General features: G+C 33.4%; 1 protein-coding gene across 1 annotated transcript in view; it reads left to right on the forward strand.

The window, feature by feature from the left end:
- The window catches only part of LOC142317645 (calaxin-like), a 56,750-nt gene that overhangs the window by 16,000 nt on the left and 20,276 nt on the right, over positions 1-20,474 (forward strand). The window contains exon 2 of the mRNA XM_075354201.1: positions 14,460-14,583. Coding sequence (XP_075210316.1) covers positions 14,460-14,583 — 124 coding nt within the window. The remainder of the gene's footprint in view (positions 1-14,459; positions 14,584-20,474) is intronic.

Consider the following 20,474-nt stretch of genomic DNA (forward strand, 5'->3'; position numbering starts at 1 on the left):
AGCAGCTAGCAAAATAAGCTCTTCACTAATGGTGTGAGGTTTTTTTTACATCTGGCTATTTTATATGAAACTTTATAAGAAGCAAGTAAAGCTTTCTCATTCACAAAGTTTTTTTTAAAATGTTGTTTGCTTTCCATATGATTTTAATTTTAATTCGAAGAATTGTTGCGATTTTTAAACGTACTCGCTATGAAGCGTTTCCAAATGTCATTTAAGTTTATTTGGTTTCATGGTGTCTGCTGCCAACAGTTTTGAGCCCACACACAGGGACCTTTCTTCTTCATTTACTTCAATACTGGTAAACCCAAAATGTAAGTATTCTTGAGAATATTTTCTTGATTTTATTTTTGGTGTCATGCTTGTCAGTGCACTTTTCGATGCTTCACTGTCGTCTAATACTCGCTTAAGCACGCTTAAAAATTTATCCGTGATTCTGTATAAATCTACTGCCATGAATATTTAATACCTTGAATCACAAGTAACAGGAAAATTACAACATACACATTTCCGATTGATTCGATAGCGATAGAAGGATCGACACGACTGATGCTGGCTGGAATCGAACGAGGTGCACTATTTATACACGTTTTCACCGACGTTCCAGAATCTTCGAGACAAATTGGAACTTCTCGCGAAGCCGCGAGAATGTCCGATATGATGAACCATGAGAGCTGTAGAGAGGCATCGATTCTGGTTTTGTCAATGCAGCGGATCGGTGTTGCTAAATATCAATAAATGTACTTATTCTTGGTAATTTGTAACGTTTGTAATTAACATCGTATTGTTGCACCGTCAAAATACTCAAAGATGTGTTATTATTGTATACAATGTTATTGTATGAGAGGGGGCGAGATGAAAATATAATTGAAAATTGGGTCACAAATACTGTAAAATTGAGAAACGCTGACTTATGTTAAAAAAACTATAAAATATTATTGTTAAGTGCAAAATTTGTTTAAATAAAATTTTTTAATTTGTTTTTTGACTACCTCCTTGGCTGAGTTTGTAGTGTCTCGCATTTCGTGCGGAGATCCCAGGTTTGAATCCCGGTCAGACATGGTATTTATTCATACGTTATTATTTTCCACCAGGCTAATGACTATAGTTGTTGAATCCTCCACTCTTTCATAGCAAACAAATAATAATATTTTAAACGATATTAATATAATTAAAATTAACGACTTAAATATGATATTAGTTGTAGAATATTTAACCGGATCCGCTGTGTAACCCACCGGGTTAGTCTGAAGGTGAAGGCGTCTTCCCAAATTAGCTGATTTGGAAGTTGAGAGTTCCAGAGTTCAAGTCCTAGTAAAGGCAGTTACTTTTATACGGATTTGAATAATAGTTCGTGGATACCGGTGTTCTTTGGTGGTTGGGTTTCAATTAACTACACATCTCAGGAATGGTCGAATTGCGACTTACAAGACTACACTTCATTTACACTCATACATATCATCCTCTGAAATAATATCTGAACGATAATTCCCGGAAACAGGAAAGCTAAACAGGAAAAGAAAGGAACCTCAGTGTAAAATAAATGAATAACTTAAATTATTCGTGGATTTATATTATATCTTCTTTTAAAACGTATTACAATATCAATAATAACCGAAAAAATTATGTAACTCTCCAATTTTTATCGAAGATTGAACGTGTACAATGACCATTTGCAATATTATTCATAATTCTTATTTTACTTGCCTGTGTATGGCGATATATGCTCCTGTAACTGCTATAACGGGAAATTACCGTATTTATTCGAGAACCCCCCGCCACCGAACAAGACCTGTTATATGTATAACTCCATTTACCTGTTCGGTAGGAAGAGCTTTTCTTTTAAAAACAATGTACGGAGGTAATTTTGATCCGTCAGAAGTAATGCAAAGCGTAACATTACACCTTTGTTTTTCATTACCACCAGTGCGAATCAGTTTTTTAAACATTTTTTTCACCTTTTTTGTTTACGGTTTTGTCAAACGGCATTTCAAAATATACGGGGGTTTGATCAGCGTTTCCTATTTGAGAAGGCAAATAGCCTTTATCTTTTGTAAGATTTATTATGTATTTGTGAAAATGTAATATTTTTGGTTCATAAGCGTCTGGAAGTTGAAAATGGTCGTCTTTCGTCTTATTGACAAATCATTTCGTGTAAAAAATCGTGTTATCCATCCACGGCTTGCTTTAAAATCAACTTTATTCAATGATTTAGCGATTTCACGTGCATATGATCGACACATTTCTGTCGTGACAGCATAACCGTATTTCCTTTTTTCCATAACAAAGTCGTACAATTTTTTTTCTATGTCTGTGTATTTTGGGTTTAAGCCATGAAAAGCCCTTTTATTACCAGCGCCTTTCACCAGAAGTTGTTTCTTCTTACGCCAGTCTCGAATGCAGCTTTCATCTACGTCAAATTTTCTTCCTGCCGCCGATTTCCAAATTTTTCAGCCTCTTCTAACGTGCAGTTTTTCATTTAATGTAAAGATCGTAGACGCTGTCCTTTTGTACTCATTTTAATGCAGTAATTAAAATAAATCACCATATTAAACTTTACAAGATAAACTAAACAGATTAAATGCACATAACTGTCCACATCTACAAACAGTACAATGACTATGGCGAACAGACAAGAGGACGATGGGTAACCGATACTGTAACTGTAGTGTCATTAGAACCGGATGCAGCTTATACAGAATGAATCAGTTTTCTAAAAATACTGTAACTTCGTTCCTATCAATAATATGAACAGGATGATAATAATTAAGGATGTATTCTGTATAAGTGGCATTAGGTATTAAGTGGCGGTATTGATAAACGAAAGCCTAATGTAACTATATGTACGTGATTGAATTTAGGTACTTCTAAGAAAACGTTTACTTTACATAAAGTATCCTAGCTAAAGGCTATGTTTCAAGTAAGCCCCGCGTCCTTATTTTTTCTCTTCAATTCCAAGAAAAAAGAGCTGGGGGTACTCGAATAAATACAGATCGGTAAAAAAAAAACAGCTGACAACACAGTTGTAGGACTTTTCCGTCACGCAGTTTTTTTTTCTCTTGCACAGCTTAATCACATATACACACAACTTATTTTAAAATGTGTATAATTTTATTAAAATATGATATTTTTGTACAGCTGTACGTCAGTGCTATATTAGAGCCTCTTGTGACAAGGGATACTGTTAACGCAGTATACCCACATAGCCACTAATTTAGAGCATTTTTGGAGTGGGGGTGCGGTTTGAAAATTTTGTTTTTTTCAAATATTATCATTTTTTAATTGTTTACTAATGTTCCTAAGAAAAATAAGACCTTAATTAGAAGAAATCTCGAGTACTGAGGTCTGATGAACTTGATCTACAACCTCACCCCATTGATCTTTTAAGTTGAAAATTTAATGAGCATCAATGCCCCATATATAGAAATAATCTGACCGTATTTGGTCAAAATCGGTCCAGTAGTTCTGGAGATATAAGGTGATTTAGAGGCTAACACCGAACACACATACATACGAACATTAACATCTAGAAAATTTCCATCCGGTTTTTTCTGTTTTTTAGGTGTCAAAACGTCAAGATCCGGTGAATACCGCATATGCCCAAACTGAACCAATTAAAATACTTTTACTTAACGCTGGTATAACGCCATCTAGACGGTAAAGTAAAAATAATAGTGATTATATTTGTAGTCAGTCATTTCAGAAAACATCAGTTCAGTGTACGGAATGATCGTAAGTTATGTCAAACCTTAAATAACCATTTCAACTGTTAAACATAGAAAGATTTAATTTATCAAACTAAACTAGAGACTAGCTCCAAACTAAAGACGTTCTGTTCCAGTATGAAACAACTGCTTGCGGTATTGTTCACCATCTTTGAAATTAGTTTTGAAAAAATGATCTAATGATCTTCATTTTGGTTAGAGTTGTCGTAGTCCGAGTCTTTTGTAAAAAATGTTTTTGTTTATCATTCACCTGTGATCTCGTCTTGATAGCGGTCCAGATCGGAGGTTTATTACTTAAGGTCATTGGAATCTCTTTGCAATTATTGGACAATTATGGAAGGAGTTCTCATTTTGTTTCTTTATGTATTTTTTAAAAACTGTACCTAGGGTGGTTGCAGATCAAAACTATCGCTGTTGAGATCAATAATTTTCTGAATGTTGAGAGAAAGTTCTTTGATATTATATTAAAATTAATTAAAAGTTGCTGATTAGTCTAGTTTGTTATAATTTGTTTATCTGTAATTAGTCTTCTGCGGTGTTAGAGTGTGGCGCGGGGATCGCGCTTCCGCGAACATCGTCAAACAATTGTGAGGGTTACGAAGTAGCTCAGAAGTGTGAAGATGTTAGAAGAAGCCTATACAAAGGCAAAAACTGAGTTAAAATCACTGATGAAAACCTCTACCGAGACATTTACATCGATGGTATCTTGATAAAAGTCAAATTGATGACTATGATATGTAAACAGTGTCTGAGGATTGATAAGACGATCTCCGATAAAGCCCATCAGGGCTAGAAACGGAAGGATGATGTAGCAACTGGAACCCGGAATCATCACAAGGTTTCTTTCCTCTAGGGGGTCAGAATGACCCTTTAAAGTTATATCTCACAACCAGTGGCGGCTCGTAGCTAAAATTAGTGGGGTTGCTGCTCCAGAAAACTTTTTTCTGGAACTTTTCAAGGCCATGGTTAAAGTTTTCTGTAAAATAAAAGAACTGAAAAAATGAAATAGAATAGCTGGAAGCAGGAAAATAATCTAATTCTACATTCATCACATTCAAGAATGTGGTACACGAATTAAGTACAATGTGCTTAAAAACCGTTTTCGGTTTGACCGAATCTATATAAATAAAAATATTAATGTTCGTTTTTTTCAAAATTTTAAATCTCCAAAAGTTCTTCACCGATTATTTTGAAATGTTGACACAACATTACATTCGAATACGCGCGTGTTTTTATATACCTACTATTTATATACCTAAGATGTCACACCTGTGACAGATGAAAACATGTTTTTTTTTAAAAAACAGCGTTATCTGTTGGACGCAACACACGCTATACTAAATATTTTACGATTCCATTTCAGTTTTTCCGATATTTCTGTCCGCTGTAAACTAAAAAACTACTGGACAGATTTACGCGAGAGAAAAAGGGAGAAAGTGAAAATCCGGAAAAGAGAAAGCGAGTAAAATCGCAAAGGTGAAAAATCTAAAAAGGTAAAAGGGAAGAAGGTAAAAAGGAAGAAGGGAAAATTAAAAAATAAAAAGAGGAAAAGGGGAAAAGGAAAAACGAAGATAGGAAATGGAAAGGGGAAAGGAGAAAAAAGGGGAGAGGGGAAAGAGGAAGAGGGAAAGATGGAGGGGAAAGGAAAATAAGGGAAAGAGAAATAGGGGAGGGAAAGGAAATGGGAGGAAAAAAGGGAAAATGGAGAAAGGGAAAACGGAATTTGGGGAAGGAGATATGGTAAAAATGAAAATGGGAAAAGGGGAAAAATAGGAAGGGTGAAGGAAAAGGGGGAAATGAAATGGGGAGATGGAAAAGAGGAAAAGGGGAAAAAGGTAAAAGATAGAAAGGATAAAAGGGAAAAAGGGGAAGGTTAAATTTTGTGATGTTCCGTAATGTTTATTTTGTTAATATTTTATCAAACTTTCAATTGTGTTCATTTAATCTATATATATATATACTCAATCTAGAAATTGCTAAGCATTACCGGGTCTGCTACTGAATAATATAATGTCAATACATATAATATTTTTTAGTATTATTAGATAATAAGTTAATAAAATGTCCACTTATAAACACTATAGTTCAACGGTGCTTAATTTAAATTTCTATGTACACAGAAAGAAATACATAAATCGTTTTTAATTATTACTTTTTCTTTTGCGCCCTTCCAGCGTGTTTTTGAACAGATTTGGCGATCAAAGAGCCTTTGCTTTCCGCCATCTTCTGATCACTACTGAAAAACAACTAAACCGCTTTCATATTCCTTCCAACGACTAAACTAGATAAGGGAACTACAAGAAACGTTCCATACACACGTGGAGTAAAAAAACGCCGCTGGAACTGTGAAGCGCAGTTCGATACAAAGACTTTTTTCTTTTTCATAAACTGGGGGATGGTTACTGATATTAAGGTTAACGATTATATATTGTACAAGTATAGAGACAGAATTAAGGAAAAAAGGACACGTTTTATTAAATGGTATAATCAAGTGGAAATTGGGGGTGCTGCAGTTCACAGTGCCGCGAGCCGCCATTGATCACAATCGTAAACGTTTCATTTTAACCTTTGTCTTTTTTAATTTTGGGTTGGCCTATAGCAACCAAAATAAAAAAAAAAAAATAATAAACTCACAAATAAAAAATAAATTAAATGACCCATTTTTATGCCTTTAATGGGATTTGGTAATACCTAGGTTTACAAAAAATAGGGCACTCTTTCGGAACTTACCCCCAACCCTTTCTTCTACTTTTTTTTTAACGATATATACTTCTAATAATTTACAATATCATAATTCATTAAAAATTCATGTATTTAAATTATTAGATACAATTATTCTGGTGAAACGAGAGTATAATTAAAAATTCATATATTTTTAAATATAAAATTTATTATAAATTATAATTACAAATACTTTCATAAACGCAGTATAATACTTATTTTACTAAACGATAATTATACTACAGGATGAAACTCACTAATATGTTGTTGAAGTAAATTTGTTCAGTTTCATGTCCTCCTTATTAATAATAAACAAACTGTGCAACTCTTTTCTTCTTACTTATGTAAGGCATATATATATGTTAATATAATTGATTCAACAGCTGTTTTATAATATACAGAGTGTTTCTAAAATGGTGGGCTGGCTGTACTTTTTCGGATTCAACTTGTAAAATTAAACAAAGAATATCCTTAGGAAAAATGACAATTTCTCCTTCTTTCTCATCCTGTCCACCATTTTGTTATTTTTACATAAAAATTTATATCTCAAGTTTGAATAGACGAATCAAATTAATATTTGGTAAGCGTCGTGGTAATATAGTTTTAAAATTACCAAAATATCAGGAATTAAATTATCTTTTGAAATTATAAAGTGGCGGCCATGTTTATTTTTCAATCCGTTATATCTCCGTAAATATTAGTTTTATCCGCTTACCAAATATTAATGTGATTCATCGATCTGAACTTTAGATATAAATTTTTATATAATACTAACAAAGTGGCGGACAGTGGGAGAACGAAGAAGAATTTGCCATTTTTCTAAGGGAATTTTTTGTTTAGTTTTACAAGTAGAATCCGAAAAAGTACAGCCAGCTCACCATTTTAGAAACATTCTGTATATTTTGTCTTTATAATACTGTTGTTAATTAATTCAGTTCAGTTAAAAATGTATTAATAGTCAATTCAATTCAGTAAAAGATGTAACTTAAATGTGAATCTAAATAAACTACTTTAATATAATATTTCTTAAAATATAAATAATCTACATATACATCATAATTAACCTCAACAATGTGAAATATTTTACTAATAATACAATATCAAAATAAATGAAACGTATCTAAATCTGTATCATTCCATATAATAAAAATATAATTGATCGCACTAACAATATATTTATTGTAAGATATTAATGATCCAACGGCATAAGTTCTGAATACTGGAAGGTATATTTAGGCACAGTTATTCGAACAAATTCAGCAATGTCCCTAACCCTTATGTCGGTGACGCCATAGAAATTCACATAAATAAGAATCCAAAAACTGAATGATTCGAATCAATCGAATGAATAGTAGTATTACAAAAATAATAGAATTAAATTTATGTTAAATAAAATAATATTAAATAAATTTCTGTTTAATAATAATGGGCTTCTTGTGGAGGACTGCGTGTGATGCTAATGGTAAGGTAATGAGAGCATCTCGTGCGAGGCTAGATCAACCATCACCATTAACCGGTAACAAACGGGGTGCACCTGAGGCGCTGTTCTGGGAAGTGCAATGGGATACTCTTATAATATCTCTGCAAAAAATCATCAGATTTTCAAAATTAAAACGGGGTATTTGTTAATAGAATGAAGACTAACTATTGAATGAATCAGTTACACTCTCGATCTAATATGTCACGGAAATGTTGTTATATCTTCGCGTTTAACCTTCCGATTTTCAAAATTCAAACCAGGTATTTGCTATTGTGGTATAAAATCACGATGGAATCACGATTGAACCAAACCAGAACAAAAGAGCAGTGTTTTTTCGACAGTCGTGTTTTTAGGTAGATTTCATAAGAAAGCTATCTATTGTAATGGGTATCATGATTTTCACATCCGTCAGACCCCAAAACTACCGTCAGCTAAAAAGTTTTTATATATATATATATATATATATATATACTAGCAGACCCGGTAATGCTTCGCTATTGCTAGATTTGCGTATATATATAGATTAAATGAACACTATTGAAAGTTTGATAAAACATTAACAAACCGAGCATTACGGAACTTCACAAAATGTAACCTTTCCCTTTTTCCCTTTTACTCTTTCACCCACATACCCTTTTCTTTTTCACCTTTCATCATTTTCCTTTTCCCATTTTCACATTACCACATTCCCTTTCACTTTTCCTCATTTACCCTATCATCCCCTTTCCATATCCTTGTCCCTTTTATTTTTCCTTATTTCCCTTTTTTCCTTCCCCTTCCACTTTCCCCTTTCAATTTTCTTTTCTCTATTTTCCGCTTTTTCCCATTTTCCCCTTCTTCCCTTTTTCTTTTTGAGATTTTTTCTTTTCCGATTTTTCCATTTTTTGATTTTTACCTTTCTTCCTTTTTCCCCCGCGTAAATCTGGCCAGTAGTTTTTTAGTTTACAGCGGACATACATATCGGAGACACTGATATGGAATCGTAAAATATTTAGTATAGCGTGTGTTGCGTTTACGTCCAACAGATAGCGCTGAATTTAAAAAAAAAAAAAACATGTTTTAAACCTGTCACAGGTGTGACATCTTAGGTATATAAATAGTAGGTATATGAAAAACACGCGCGTATTGGAATGCAACGTTGTGTCAAAATTTCAAAGCAATTGGTGAAGAACTTTCGGAGATTTAAGATTTTGAACAAACGAACAATTACATTTTTATTTATATAGATATATATATTTCATTTTCTTTTGGATTCGTTAACTGCCGTAATTTCCAGCCAGTCACTTTTAAATTGTTTCTTAAAAATAACTTGTCCCAAAATGTCGGTCCAGTTTATTGACGGCCAAAATCGGACCTTGCGGGTGGAAATGGGGAGGCTTTTTAGAAAAAACAAAATATTGCTATAACTTTCTTATTAAGTAAAATATCGAATTCACTTAATCTTCCTACTATTGTTTGGATACGGGCCTAAAATCTATCTAAGTAAAGTTTTTTTATATGACCAAACACTGGCCCAGCGGGGTGAAAAAATGGGGTTTCTAAGACAAAAAAAAAATCATATCTCCTATCACAGACACAGTATAGAATCGGGTTAAAGTGGTAATTAGTCCTCTAAACATTACATAAAACTTTTGTCTGAAATAATTTTTGATATGGCGAACCCTTACGGCATGGGATGACCAAAATTGTAAGAAGGCTTGTCGTATGCTAAATATGTGAAATCTTTTTCACATTCAACCATTGTCATATTGAGTAAATCTGAAGTTTTTCTTAAATTTAAGGTGGAAATCTTTTTTTTCCCCTACTTAGCACCGGTGTAATCTACTCCGCCTTCCGGCGTGCCGAAAGGATTTTTTTAACTTTTAATACTTATTTGTTGTTTCTTTTGTGTTTAAAAATATTGTTTATTAAATCGAACCTAATTTTTTTAATAATTTAATAATGTTATTATTGCGAGAAATATTAACGAGGTAAAAATAATCCATAACGAATAAAAACAATAATTTTTGAGGTTACATGCAAGTCAGCCCCATCCCCGTTATCCGATTACGTTTAAACCTACAATAAAGAAGTCAAAGTTATTTAAAATTTTTGTTCGCTCAAATAATCATTCTTTGACACAAATGTTATTATCATATTAATTACTTTTTACAGTATTAAAACTAAATTACCCAGGTTAACAGAAAAAGAGATTGGCGAATAAAATAAACAAATTAAAATATTTTACAGTTATTATGAAGCAAATTATTAAGTTTAAAACTTATCGGAAAAGATAGAGAGACTAGTAAAAGTGAATTATTGCTACATTCAGTAACATGATAAATTATTTGTTTCGATATGCCTTCCTTATTCAATATAATCGATAGCTGGCGTTCCAGTTTGTAGTATATTTGTTTTATAACCTTCACTTTGACCTTATAATATTTGTTACAAATTAAACCGATTTTAGAATATTATTTATTTTACTAACCATTCATTATACATCATTTAATTCATGAAAATTCATCAATGAAAAATATTACAATTTAATTATCCAAGTTTAATTAAATATTTAAAATATTTTTTTTTATTATTCATACAATACCAGCAACACCCTGACAGTATACAAGAGTTAATAAGATTGATGATAATGAATTTTGTAGCGTGTAAAAAAAATCCCTTTCACTATGCCAAAAAGGCGGAGGTACATTTTACCCGTGCTAAGAAGGGGGATAAAAAAGATTTGTACCTTAAAAGTTAAGAAAAACTTCAAATTAACTCAATGCGACATTGCATGTGAAAAAAGTTTCACATGTTTAGCATACAAGCCCCACCTTCTTACAATTCCAGCAATATTTTGGTCATCCCTTGCTGTAAGGGTTGGTCATACCAAAAATGTTTCAGACAAACGTTTTCGGTAATGTTTAGAGAAATAACGAGCACTTTAAACCGATTCGATACTCTGCCTATTAAGGGAGATATGATTTTTTTTGCCTTCGAAACCCCATTTTTCTACCTCCTGGGTCAATGGTTGGTGATATCAAAAACCTTTACCTAGATAAGTTTTAGGCCCTTATCCAAAGAATAATAGAATTTTTAAACGAATTCGATTTTTTACTTAATAAGAAAGTTATAGCGATATTTTGTTTTTTTGAAAAAGTTCCCCCTCCATTTTTACCCCTATGGTCCGATTTTGCCCATTAACAAACTCAACAGAGATTTTGGGGTTTTATATTTTATGCATCAATTTGAAAGTGATTGGGGCAAAATTGAGGCAATTACCGTGTCCACAAGAAAGTGAAATATATATATATAAACGTTTGAGCTGACGGTGGTTTTGGGATCTGAGGGATGTGAAACGCAAAGATATGTCAAAATTTTCCGGAAATCGAATCATGGTACCCATTACAATAGGTAGCTTTGTCATAAAATCTAACTAAAATGCCATGCCTGATCGGGACTTGAACCCAAACCTATGGTATATAGGCATAATCATTTCCGCTATGCCATGAAGATCGGTGAAGTGTATATGTATATTTTTTTTTTACTTTCCCATCTAGATAGCGCTATATCGGTGTTATAACTCTAGAAAGGAAATTATTGTAATCCGTCCACTGTGGGCATATGCGGTTTTCACCGGCTCTTGACTTTTTCATCTAAGGAACCCAAAAAACCTAATGCAAGTTTTCCGGATATTAATGTTCGTATTACGCGCGCGCGCGTGTTCGATGTTGGCCTCTAAATCATCTTATATCTCCAGAACTACTGAACCGATTGTTATTAAACTTGGCCAGATTACTTTTATATATGGGGCATTGATACCATTAAAATTTCAACTTAAAAGATGAAGGGGATATATTTTCAGCTAAAGCCCGCGCGCATACCATATTTAATTCGCGCGGGTGTTTCGATACTAGCGGCGATGGTCAGCACTAACTAAAATAATGTAATCTCACAACTTACATAGAACAAATTTCGCTTGTACATTCGGAAAATGATGTAGCCGCGAGGCTTAACGCATCAGGTACCAAGTCAACCACGCGATCTAGTTCGAGACCCAGCCAGAGTTACTTTTTAACCATTTAAATATTATTTACTTGTTTAATTCTACTGCTCACCTGTGACGTCACCACATAGTTAACGTCTTCAACAGAATTTTTTGGGGGTGGCGATGTGATTTTGCAACTTTGTTTTGCAAATATTGTTATTACTGTTCTTCTGAGAAGATTCAACATACAGTCAGGTATCTTGGTTTGATGGATCATAATATGAAATGGTCAACTGATGTTGATTTTTTTGTGTAAAGACTAATCAGGTTGCTGATATATTTTCTTTCACAGTAAAAAGGATTCTCTATTTTGTATTAGTTGAATCAATTATGAGATATGGTCTTACATCATATGGTTTTCTACCACAGTATATTTTGAATTCGGTCGAATTACTTGTAATTATAATTTTTGAAGTTTTAATTGAACATACTGATATGGCTAGTATGGGAATTATGAAATTACATAATTTTTTGATGTATATTGTACGAGGGTAAGTCAATTATTATCCACAATGTAGTTATAAATTTTATTGCAATACAAATAGGTAACTTACATGTTCATCATTTTTCAACATAGTCCCCTTGCATTTCAACGCACTTGGTTCATCGTTGCACAAACTTCCTGTTGTCCTCACACAAGAAGGTTTTCGGTTGAGCTGCGAGTCAGGAATGCACCGCTTCTTTCACTGTTTCGTCCGAGGTAAATCGATGGCCCCTTAATGCCTCTTTGAGTGGACTAAACAAGTGGTAGTCAGAAGGGGCAAGATCAGGACTATACGGAGAATGAGCCGGTACTTCAAAGTTGAGTTTCTGGAGCGTTTCAGCAGTGTGGGCAGCAGTATGTGGACGGGCATTGTCGTGCAACAACACAACACCTTTCGACAGCAGTCTTCGGCCTTTGCTTCGAATCGCAGGCTTCAACTTGACAGTAAGCATCTCACTGCAACGCGCACTTTTTATTGTCGTGCCCCTTTCCTCATAATGTTCCAGTACTGGGCCTTGTGAGTTCCAAAAAAAACGTAAGCGTCAGTTTTCCTGCGGATGGTTGGGTCTTGAACTTTTTTATGAAGGGCGAATTTGGATGTTTCCATTCCATACTCTGCCGTTTACTCTCCAGCTCGTAGTGATGGATCCGTGTTTCGTCACCGGTGATGATTCGGTCTAAGAAGATGTCCCGTTACGGTCTAATGTCCCGATGATGTCTAAGAAGATGATTCGTTACCATAGCGATCCAAATATTTTGGCAGATATCCAAGCGCGTTTGTTTATGCGACTGTGTGAGTTATTTTGGGGCCCATCTTGCACAGACTTTATGAAACCTAAGTCTGTTGTGAGTGTTTTTGTAGGCAGATCCGTGACTAATTTGCAGACGATGTGCCACTTCATCGATAGTTACTCGTCTCTCTAAGAAAACCATGTCACCTCACGCTCACTGTTCCTCATTTGTGGCGGTAAACGGTCGTCCAACTCCTTCGTTGTGCGTAACACTTGTGCTACCGTTTTTTAATTTTTCAATCCGCACGTAGACACTCCATTGCGGCAACACACTGTTCTCGTACTGTACCGGAAGTTTTCGATGAATTTCGGCCTTTAATACACCTTCCGACCACAAAAAACGGATCTCTGAACGTTGCTCTTCTTTGATGCAAACAGAAAGCGGAATAGCCATGGTTAACGGCAGGGCAGCGGTAATGGAACTAACCTAGCAGCATCAAACCCGAACAGACATAACAACAATTAAACCACGAATGCGTCATCTAAGCAACACGACCGTACTACCCAACATAAATAAAAATATAACTAAATTGCGGATAATAATTGACTTACCTCGTACTTTTGAAGAACTATTTTGTTGACACTTATAAAAAATATGTAACAACGAATTATGAATTAAGAGAAACAAGTATATTTTTTAATGTGCCGCGATATTTCACGTGTTATGCATGTCAACACCCAAGTTTTTTGTTTCTTCTTATCTTTATGAACTACCGATTTATTTGAGATCTATAAAGGTTTTTCTAGATTAATGACTGAACTGAGACATCACTTTCTGGCATTAGCCAAAAGTTTCACTAAAATCTTTGTTCAATCTGTCAGAATACTGAGTTTTGATTTTTATGCGAAGTTAGTTTATATTCATGTTCATTTTTGATACTAAAATTGAAATAATTTTCTTTGTAAAGACAAAATCAACTTAAGAGAAATTTTATTCTAATAAGAAAATATGTAAATACTACTTAATATATTATTGTATATTATAAAATACTGTATTATAATTAATATTATAGATTAAATAGAAATAGTTTTGTATGTAATTCCTCAGTAGAGCTTAGAGGCAATTTTATTACGATTGCAATTCAACTAAATAAATAAATAAAATTATTATTATTATTATATGGTTAATGTATACCCTATGGCGAACTTGAAAAAAAACTAACAAGGACAAAGCCTGGAAATTTATGCAACCCTTCCGGCGTTTTAAAATTATCAATTTAATTCTTTTTAACAGGTTGGAGGTCGATGCACTGTGTAAATTATACAAACGTCTCGTGAACTCTGCTAATACTGTAATTCCCGTTGCTGCTCCAGTTGCACCTGTAGCTGGAATAACACCTGTTCAATCAAGTGGAGAGGTATGTAGTATAATTTTGTTTAAATACTTTGTTTATATATTCTAAACCTAACGGGGATTAGAATCCAGAACATTCGGAATGAAAGGGAATTTAGTTTAACTTATTTCAGAGGAAAACAAAATACATTGATTCAGGTGTATTTATGAACGATACTGATTTTAAAAATTAAAAGGAAAAATAAAAATTGCATACAAAGATTCTAAAACAGTTTCTTCGTAAATTATCTAACTGGTAACAAAATTACTAATGGATTTTAATGCCTCAAAACTACTGCGCAATCTGCAGCAGTATATTTTTTTGCCACCTAGGTATGGACCATGAAAATATAATAATTTATTTTTCATTTTCCTCTCTTTAATTTTATTATTAATCATGGCCCGTTGATATTTATATAAATCAATTATATAATAATTTCTACTTACCAAGTAGTTTTATAATTATGTCTGAGCGCTTTCGGATACTAACCCATCATCAGGAACATTTACGTGTTACACATTATAATTATTTCCTTTAAAAATTAATATATTAAATGAATTTTGAATTTTAAAACAAAAAATATAAATGAAACAATTGATCGTAAAAATGTAAAAATTATTTCGACGTTGTCCGTCATATCAGTATGAAGCTCTCACCCACCCACCGGGTTGGTCTAGTGGTGAACGCATCTTCCCAAATCAGCTGATTTGTAAGTCGAGAGTTCCAGTCCTAGTAAAGGCAGTTACTTTTATACGGATTTAAATACTAGATCGTGGATACTGGTGTACTTTGGTGGTTGGGTTTCAATTAACCACAGATCTCAAAAATGGTCGAACTGAGACTGTAAAGACTACACTTCATTTGCACTCATACATATCATCCTCTGAAATAGTACCTGAACGGTAATTTCCGGAGGCTAAACAGGAAAAAGAAAGAAGTATGAAGCTCCCAGTTGTTATGTTTATTAGTTTGAATCGATATAACCAACCTAAGAATTACATAACAGTTGAGAGCTTTATACTGACATGACGGACGACGTGGATATTATTTTTACCTTTTGACGATCAATTGTTGTATTTATAATTTTTGTTTTTTAAAATTAAAAATTCATTTAATATATTAATTTGTGAAGGAAATAATCCATAACACATAAATGTTCGTAATGATGCATTAATATCCGAAAGCGCTCGGTCATAATAATAAAAATTGTTGGTAAGTGGAAATTATTATATAATTATTTACTATTTACTATTTACTTTTATATTATAAAACTCTTAATTTTTCTCCACTGTTCTCTCATACGTTTTGGAAAAGGTCTTTTTCCTTTTTTTTGTTTATCTATTCCCTTTAGATGTTCTTTGGGAGTCTTTCTTTCAGAAAACCTTTAAATTCTTTAATTTTTCTTCTGAAGATGTTTCTATCAAATATTACATTTTTTTTTTTTAATTCCTATTTCTTCTACACTTCTGCTACTTTATCTTTCTCAATCATTTGTCTTTGTTGGTAATTTTTTTAGTTTTATTAAATATTTTTATTAAATCTTTATTCACCCATTCTCTGAAAAAGAGAAAAAGAAAAGGTATTCCCTTTCTTCGTAATCTCATCTGTTATTTATTTTTTATTTTTTTGGACAAAATTTGGAGCCATTATTTTCCTTAGAATCTTTATATTTTAAATCTTCTATTTTCCTTTAACTCCCATTAAAAATAATGTTTCTAAGCCACAAGAAAATCTTTTGGTTATACTACTACGTTTTAGTGTCTTAATTTAATGTTTTTAGATAAAATTTTTTTGTTATACAGTTCCTTATTTTCATAAAAGCTTTTTTCCATTTTTTTTGTTCCTACTTTAACTGTCTTTTTCATTTTTGAGATGTTTTTCCAAAATATTTAAATTATCGGTTTCCTTAATGTTTCTGTAAATTATTTTGAGTAAGAATGGTACATTTTTATTATTCGATATAATATTTTTTTCTCAAATTAAGTTTTTAAACTTTTTTCCTGTTTAGCTTCCGGGAATTACCGTTCATGTATTACTTCAGAAATGAATGAGGACGATATGTATGAGTGTAAATGAAGTGTAGTCTTGTACAGTCTCAGTTCGATCATTCCTGAGATGTGTGTTTAATTGAAACTCAACTACCAAAGAACACCGGTATCCACGGTCTAGTATTCAAGTCCGTATACAAGTAACTGCCTTTATTAGGACTTGAAAAGTTTTTTACTTACTTTTTCTAAACTTTCTTTGAGATATCTAACCTGATTTTAGCATTCATTTTTGTCTGAATCTATTATAACTAAAGCATCTCACTACCTTGACAGTCTGTAGATTCTTTAGTTCATCCAAGTTTTATATATTTATTGATATATATTTTTCGTCAAGCTTTTTTCATTCCCCAGTAACTTTCTCTAAAACACAATTAAAATGAAATGTTCAGGGATTTTCCTTTTTTGTCTAACTCCAGTTTCATTTTGAAAAAGATTTTCTATAAATTTAGAGGTTGTATATGTTTAATTATTTTCTAGATTTTATTATTTTCTCAAAATTCTTATGAATTTGGAAAAGTGAATTTATCAGAGAGGGGTGGGAGAATAATAAGGTTTTTGAAATCTGCAAAAATCAAATTAGCTTTTTAACTAGATAATTTTAAATACCTGATCAGTAGTTTGAAATGTTTAATTTGTTCTGGATTTGTTCTGGGATTCTAGGGTGCTGGGACCAGCGCCCTAGATACCCGCAGAGCTTGTTTCGGTTGCCTTCCCATCTTCTCAGAGTTCTCCACCCCCTACACTATTTTTTCAATCCCCTGGGTCAGTGGTTGGTGATATCGAAAAACTTTACTTAAATAAGTGTTAGGCCGTTATCCAAAAAAATAGTAGGAACTTCAAATAAATTCTATATTTTACTTAATAAGAAAGTTATAGCAATATTTTGTATTTTCTAAAAAGCTCCCCTCCCATTTCTACCCCTATGTTTCGATTTTGGCCGTTAACGACTCGACCGAGATTTTGAGACGAGTTATTTTTAAGCAACAAAGGTGATTGGCGCAAAATTACGGTAGTTATCGGGTCCGCAAGAAAGTAAAATATATATATACTAGCTCTACCCGCCACACTTCGGTGTGGCACATTGTGGTTGCATGGATGAGAAATGAGAAACAAAACAAAGCATACGTTTCATAGAAGTTTAATTTTGCAATCCTTGTGGATATTCAATATTTTTTGTTTTTCCACTGTCTGCGTAGATATAAAGGCTAACCGGTTTTGCCGACTTGGGACACGCAACATACAGTTGCCCATGTGAGAAGCAATCCGCAACTAAATCTAAACCACACAATTCTAAAGATTGACCTTGAGCTTTATTGATTGTGATTGCAAATGCCAATGGAATTGGGAATTGCAATCTTTAAAATTAAAATGGTGTATCGGTCGGGATTATGGGTATTCGAGGAATGAGGACATCTTCACCTTTGAAAGGCCCCGTTAAAATCGTTGCTTCCACTACGTTATTCATCAATTTCTTAACTGCAAGTCGCGTGCCGTTGCAGAGTTTTGGCTGATTAATATTCCGCAACAGGATAATTTTCATTTTTTTAACGAACCGTTGCTAGAATTAATCTAATGAGGAATGTTTTCCCAGTTCCTCCTGGCGCATCCAAGAAGAAGGTCCCCCCAACTCCGTCATTTATCGTTTGCATTATGCGATCATAAATGCCTTTCTGTTCACGCGTTAATTTGGGAATGTTTGATTGGACATATGACTGAAGATCACCAATGTTGTAACTCTGTTCACGGCGTAAATCCACATCAAATGAAGCAATCGCAGCTCAGGTGGGTGCTGGCATTCCCAATTGACTAAGAACTTTATTTGCAATAGCTAAGCACTTGTCTTCAATATTTATCAATGCTTCGTTGTAAATGCCTTCTGTAAATTCCATGGTCATATTGGTATTTTCTAGGCGTACTCTATGCAAAATATCCTCAGCCATATGCGATCGATATCTTTCCCGTAACTCTGTGGGAGATGAAGGGAAGCAAGCGGTCAATATAATTGCGAATAATGCGCGAATTTAGTTTGGATGTGCAGTGTTGCACGCGTCATTAATACATATATCCCACTGTTGGTCGTTTTCTAATAAATTCAAAGCTTGGTGAAAGACGCAGCTCAATCACGACACGATCACACAAAAGAACCTCGATTAAAGTGAATATTTAATTCAGATTGTATAATAATCTGAATCAGATGCAAGTGGATACGTTTTTTTTTTTTTGTTAATAAACAATGTAATTGGGAACAGGTATTGTTTCACATGTGACTGCGGTTGTCGTTAGCTAGTATGGCGAGTGTTCCCCTCGCTTCCGGCAGATGGCGCGGTCACTGGTACACAGCTGACCGTTAAAAAAACTGTTTTCTCGCGGTCACGGGTATGTGACTGATGCGAAAAATAGATGAAAACAATCTTTGATGCGGGTTATATATCGTGCTAAAATTTGAGCTCAATCGGTGCAGAATATTTTGAGTTTTTGAAGCGTACACAAACAAACTTAACAATTTTATATATAAAGATTTGTGGGCTGCAAAAAAAATACCTTAAGTCGTGCGAAAAAACACATCATTTTAAATGCTTACAAAAGCAGAGTAATGCTTACAAATTACAGAATAATCAAACGGCGTTGATGTCAGATGTTAATAAACTGCTAACGTAAGTAGTAGTTGTGCTGCTTTGTGTACAACGTGATTCTCGAGTATGAATCTACTAATGAATTACGGTCTCCAAAGAAAACAAAATCCCGCAGGTCAATTGAGAAAAAGGTGAGATTTTGATAAAAACGCGATTCATAAAAAAATTACACGAATTTGAATTATTTAGAAATAGTATAGCGGTGTATTATGTCCTTTGGAAAAGAATTCGGTTATTGTCTTCGACAACGCTTCTTATCATTGAACGAAAAGAATTCCAGCGTGTTATGGAAAAACAATGATATCAAAATGTGGCTTAGTTCAAAAGCAATAATTTTTGAAGAGGTTTAAATTAATGTTCAATCATTGCAAAGAGTTTCGCGTATTAAAAGTAATTATAGTTCGTATAAAATTGGTTTGACACACAACGCCATATTGGTAAGTCGTGCTTTTATTCGGCTCCTAACGAATATGTTTGCCGGCCTCCTTGGCGCGAGTGGTAACGTCTCGGACTTTAATCCGGTAGTTCCGAGTTGGAATCCCGGTCAGGCATGGCATTTTCATACGCTATAAATCATTCATATCATCTGAAGCAATGCATAACGGTGGTTTCGGAGGTTAGAAAAAACAAAAAAAAAACGAATACTTAGTTGTGTGGTTTCAGTGTTACTATTTGTGAATTTTGTTCTTTGCTTTTACATAGCAAAAAACGCTAAATGTCCAAAAAACGATTGTTTGGTCATATATATGTAAAAAAATAACCTAACAAAGGATTTTTTGGTCATTATGTAGGGATATTATTTTCTGTGTATTTGGTTATTTCGACTTTTTTTGTTTGCATAGTCTTAAGTCTATCTGGGCTAAAAGAAAGTTGGGTGTTTTAATTTATTTACTATAAGTCATCCTTCTTGGTGGCTTTTCTTTTTGTTTTGGTGTTTTTTTTGTTTTTTTTTTTAATAAAATACAGATGTTTTAGCTGATAAATATAATTCAAAGAAATTTGTTACTTAATCAGTTGTGATTTTGTTTACATTGGCAACGGCCATACGGGCTCTTTGTGATTGGTCGTTGTGTTTGACATCGGCCATCTTGCATTGATCTGATTGGTTTTCCTTTGTTTACATTTCCATCTGATTTATTAGCCTCTTATTTATTAAAAAACTGTACAAATTAAAAATAGATAGATACATTTATTAAAAATAGATGAAACAATCTTTGATGCGGGTTATATATCG

This window comes from Lycorma delicatula, chromosome 1, assembly GCF_047948215.1.
Source record: "Lycorma delicatula isolate Av1 chromosome 1, ASM4794821v1, whole genome shotgun sequence".
Classification (NCBI taxonomy): domain Eukaryota; kingdom Metazoa; phylum Arthropoda; class Insecta; order Hemiptera; family Fulgoridae; genus Lycorma; species Lycorma delicatula.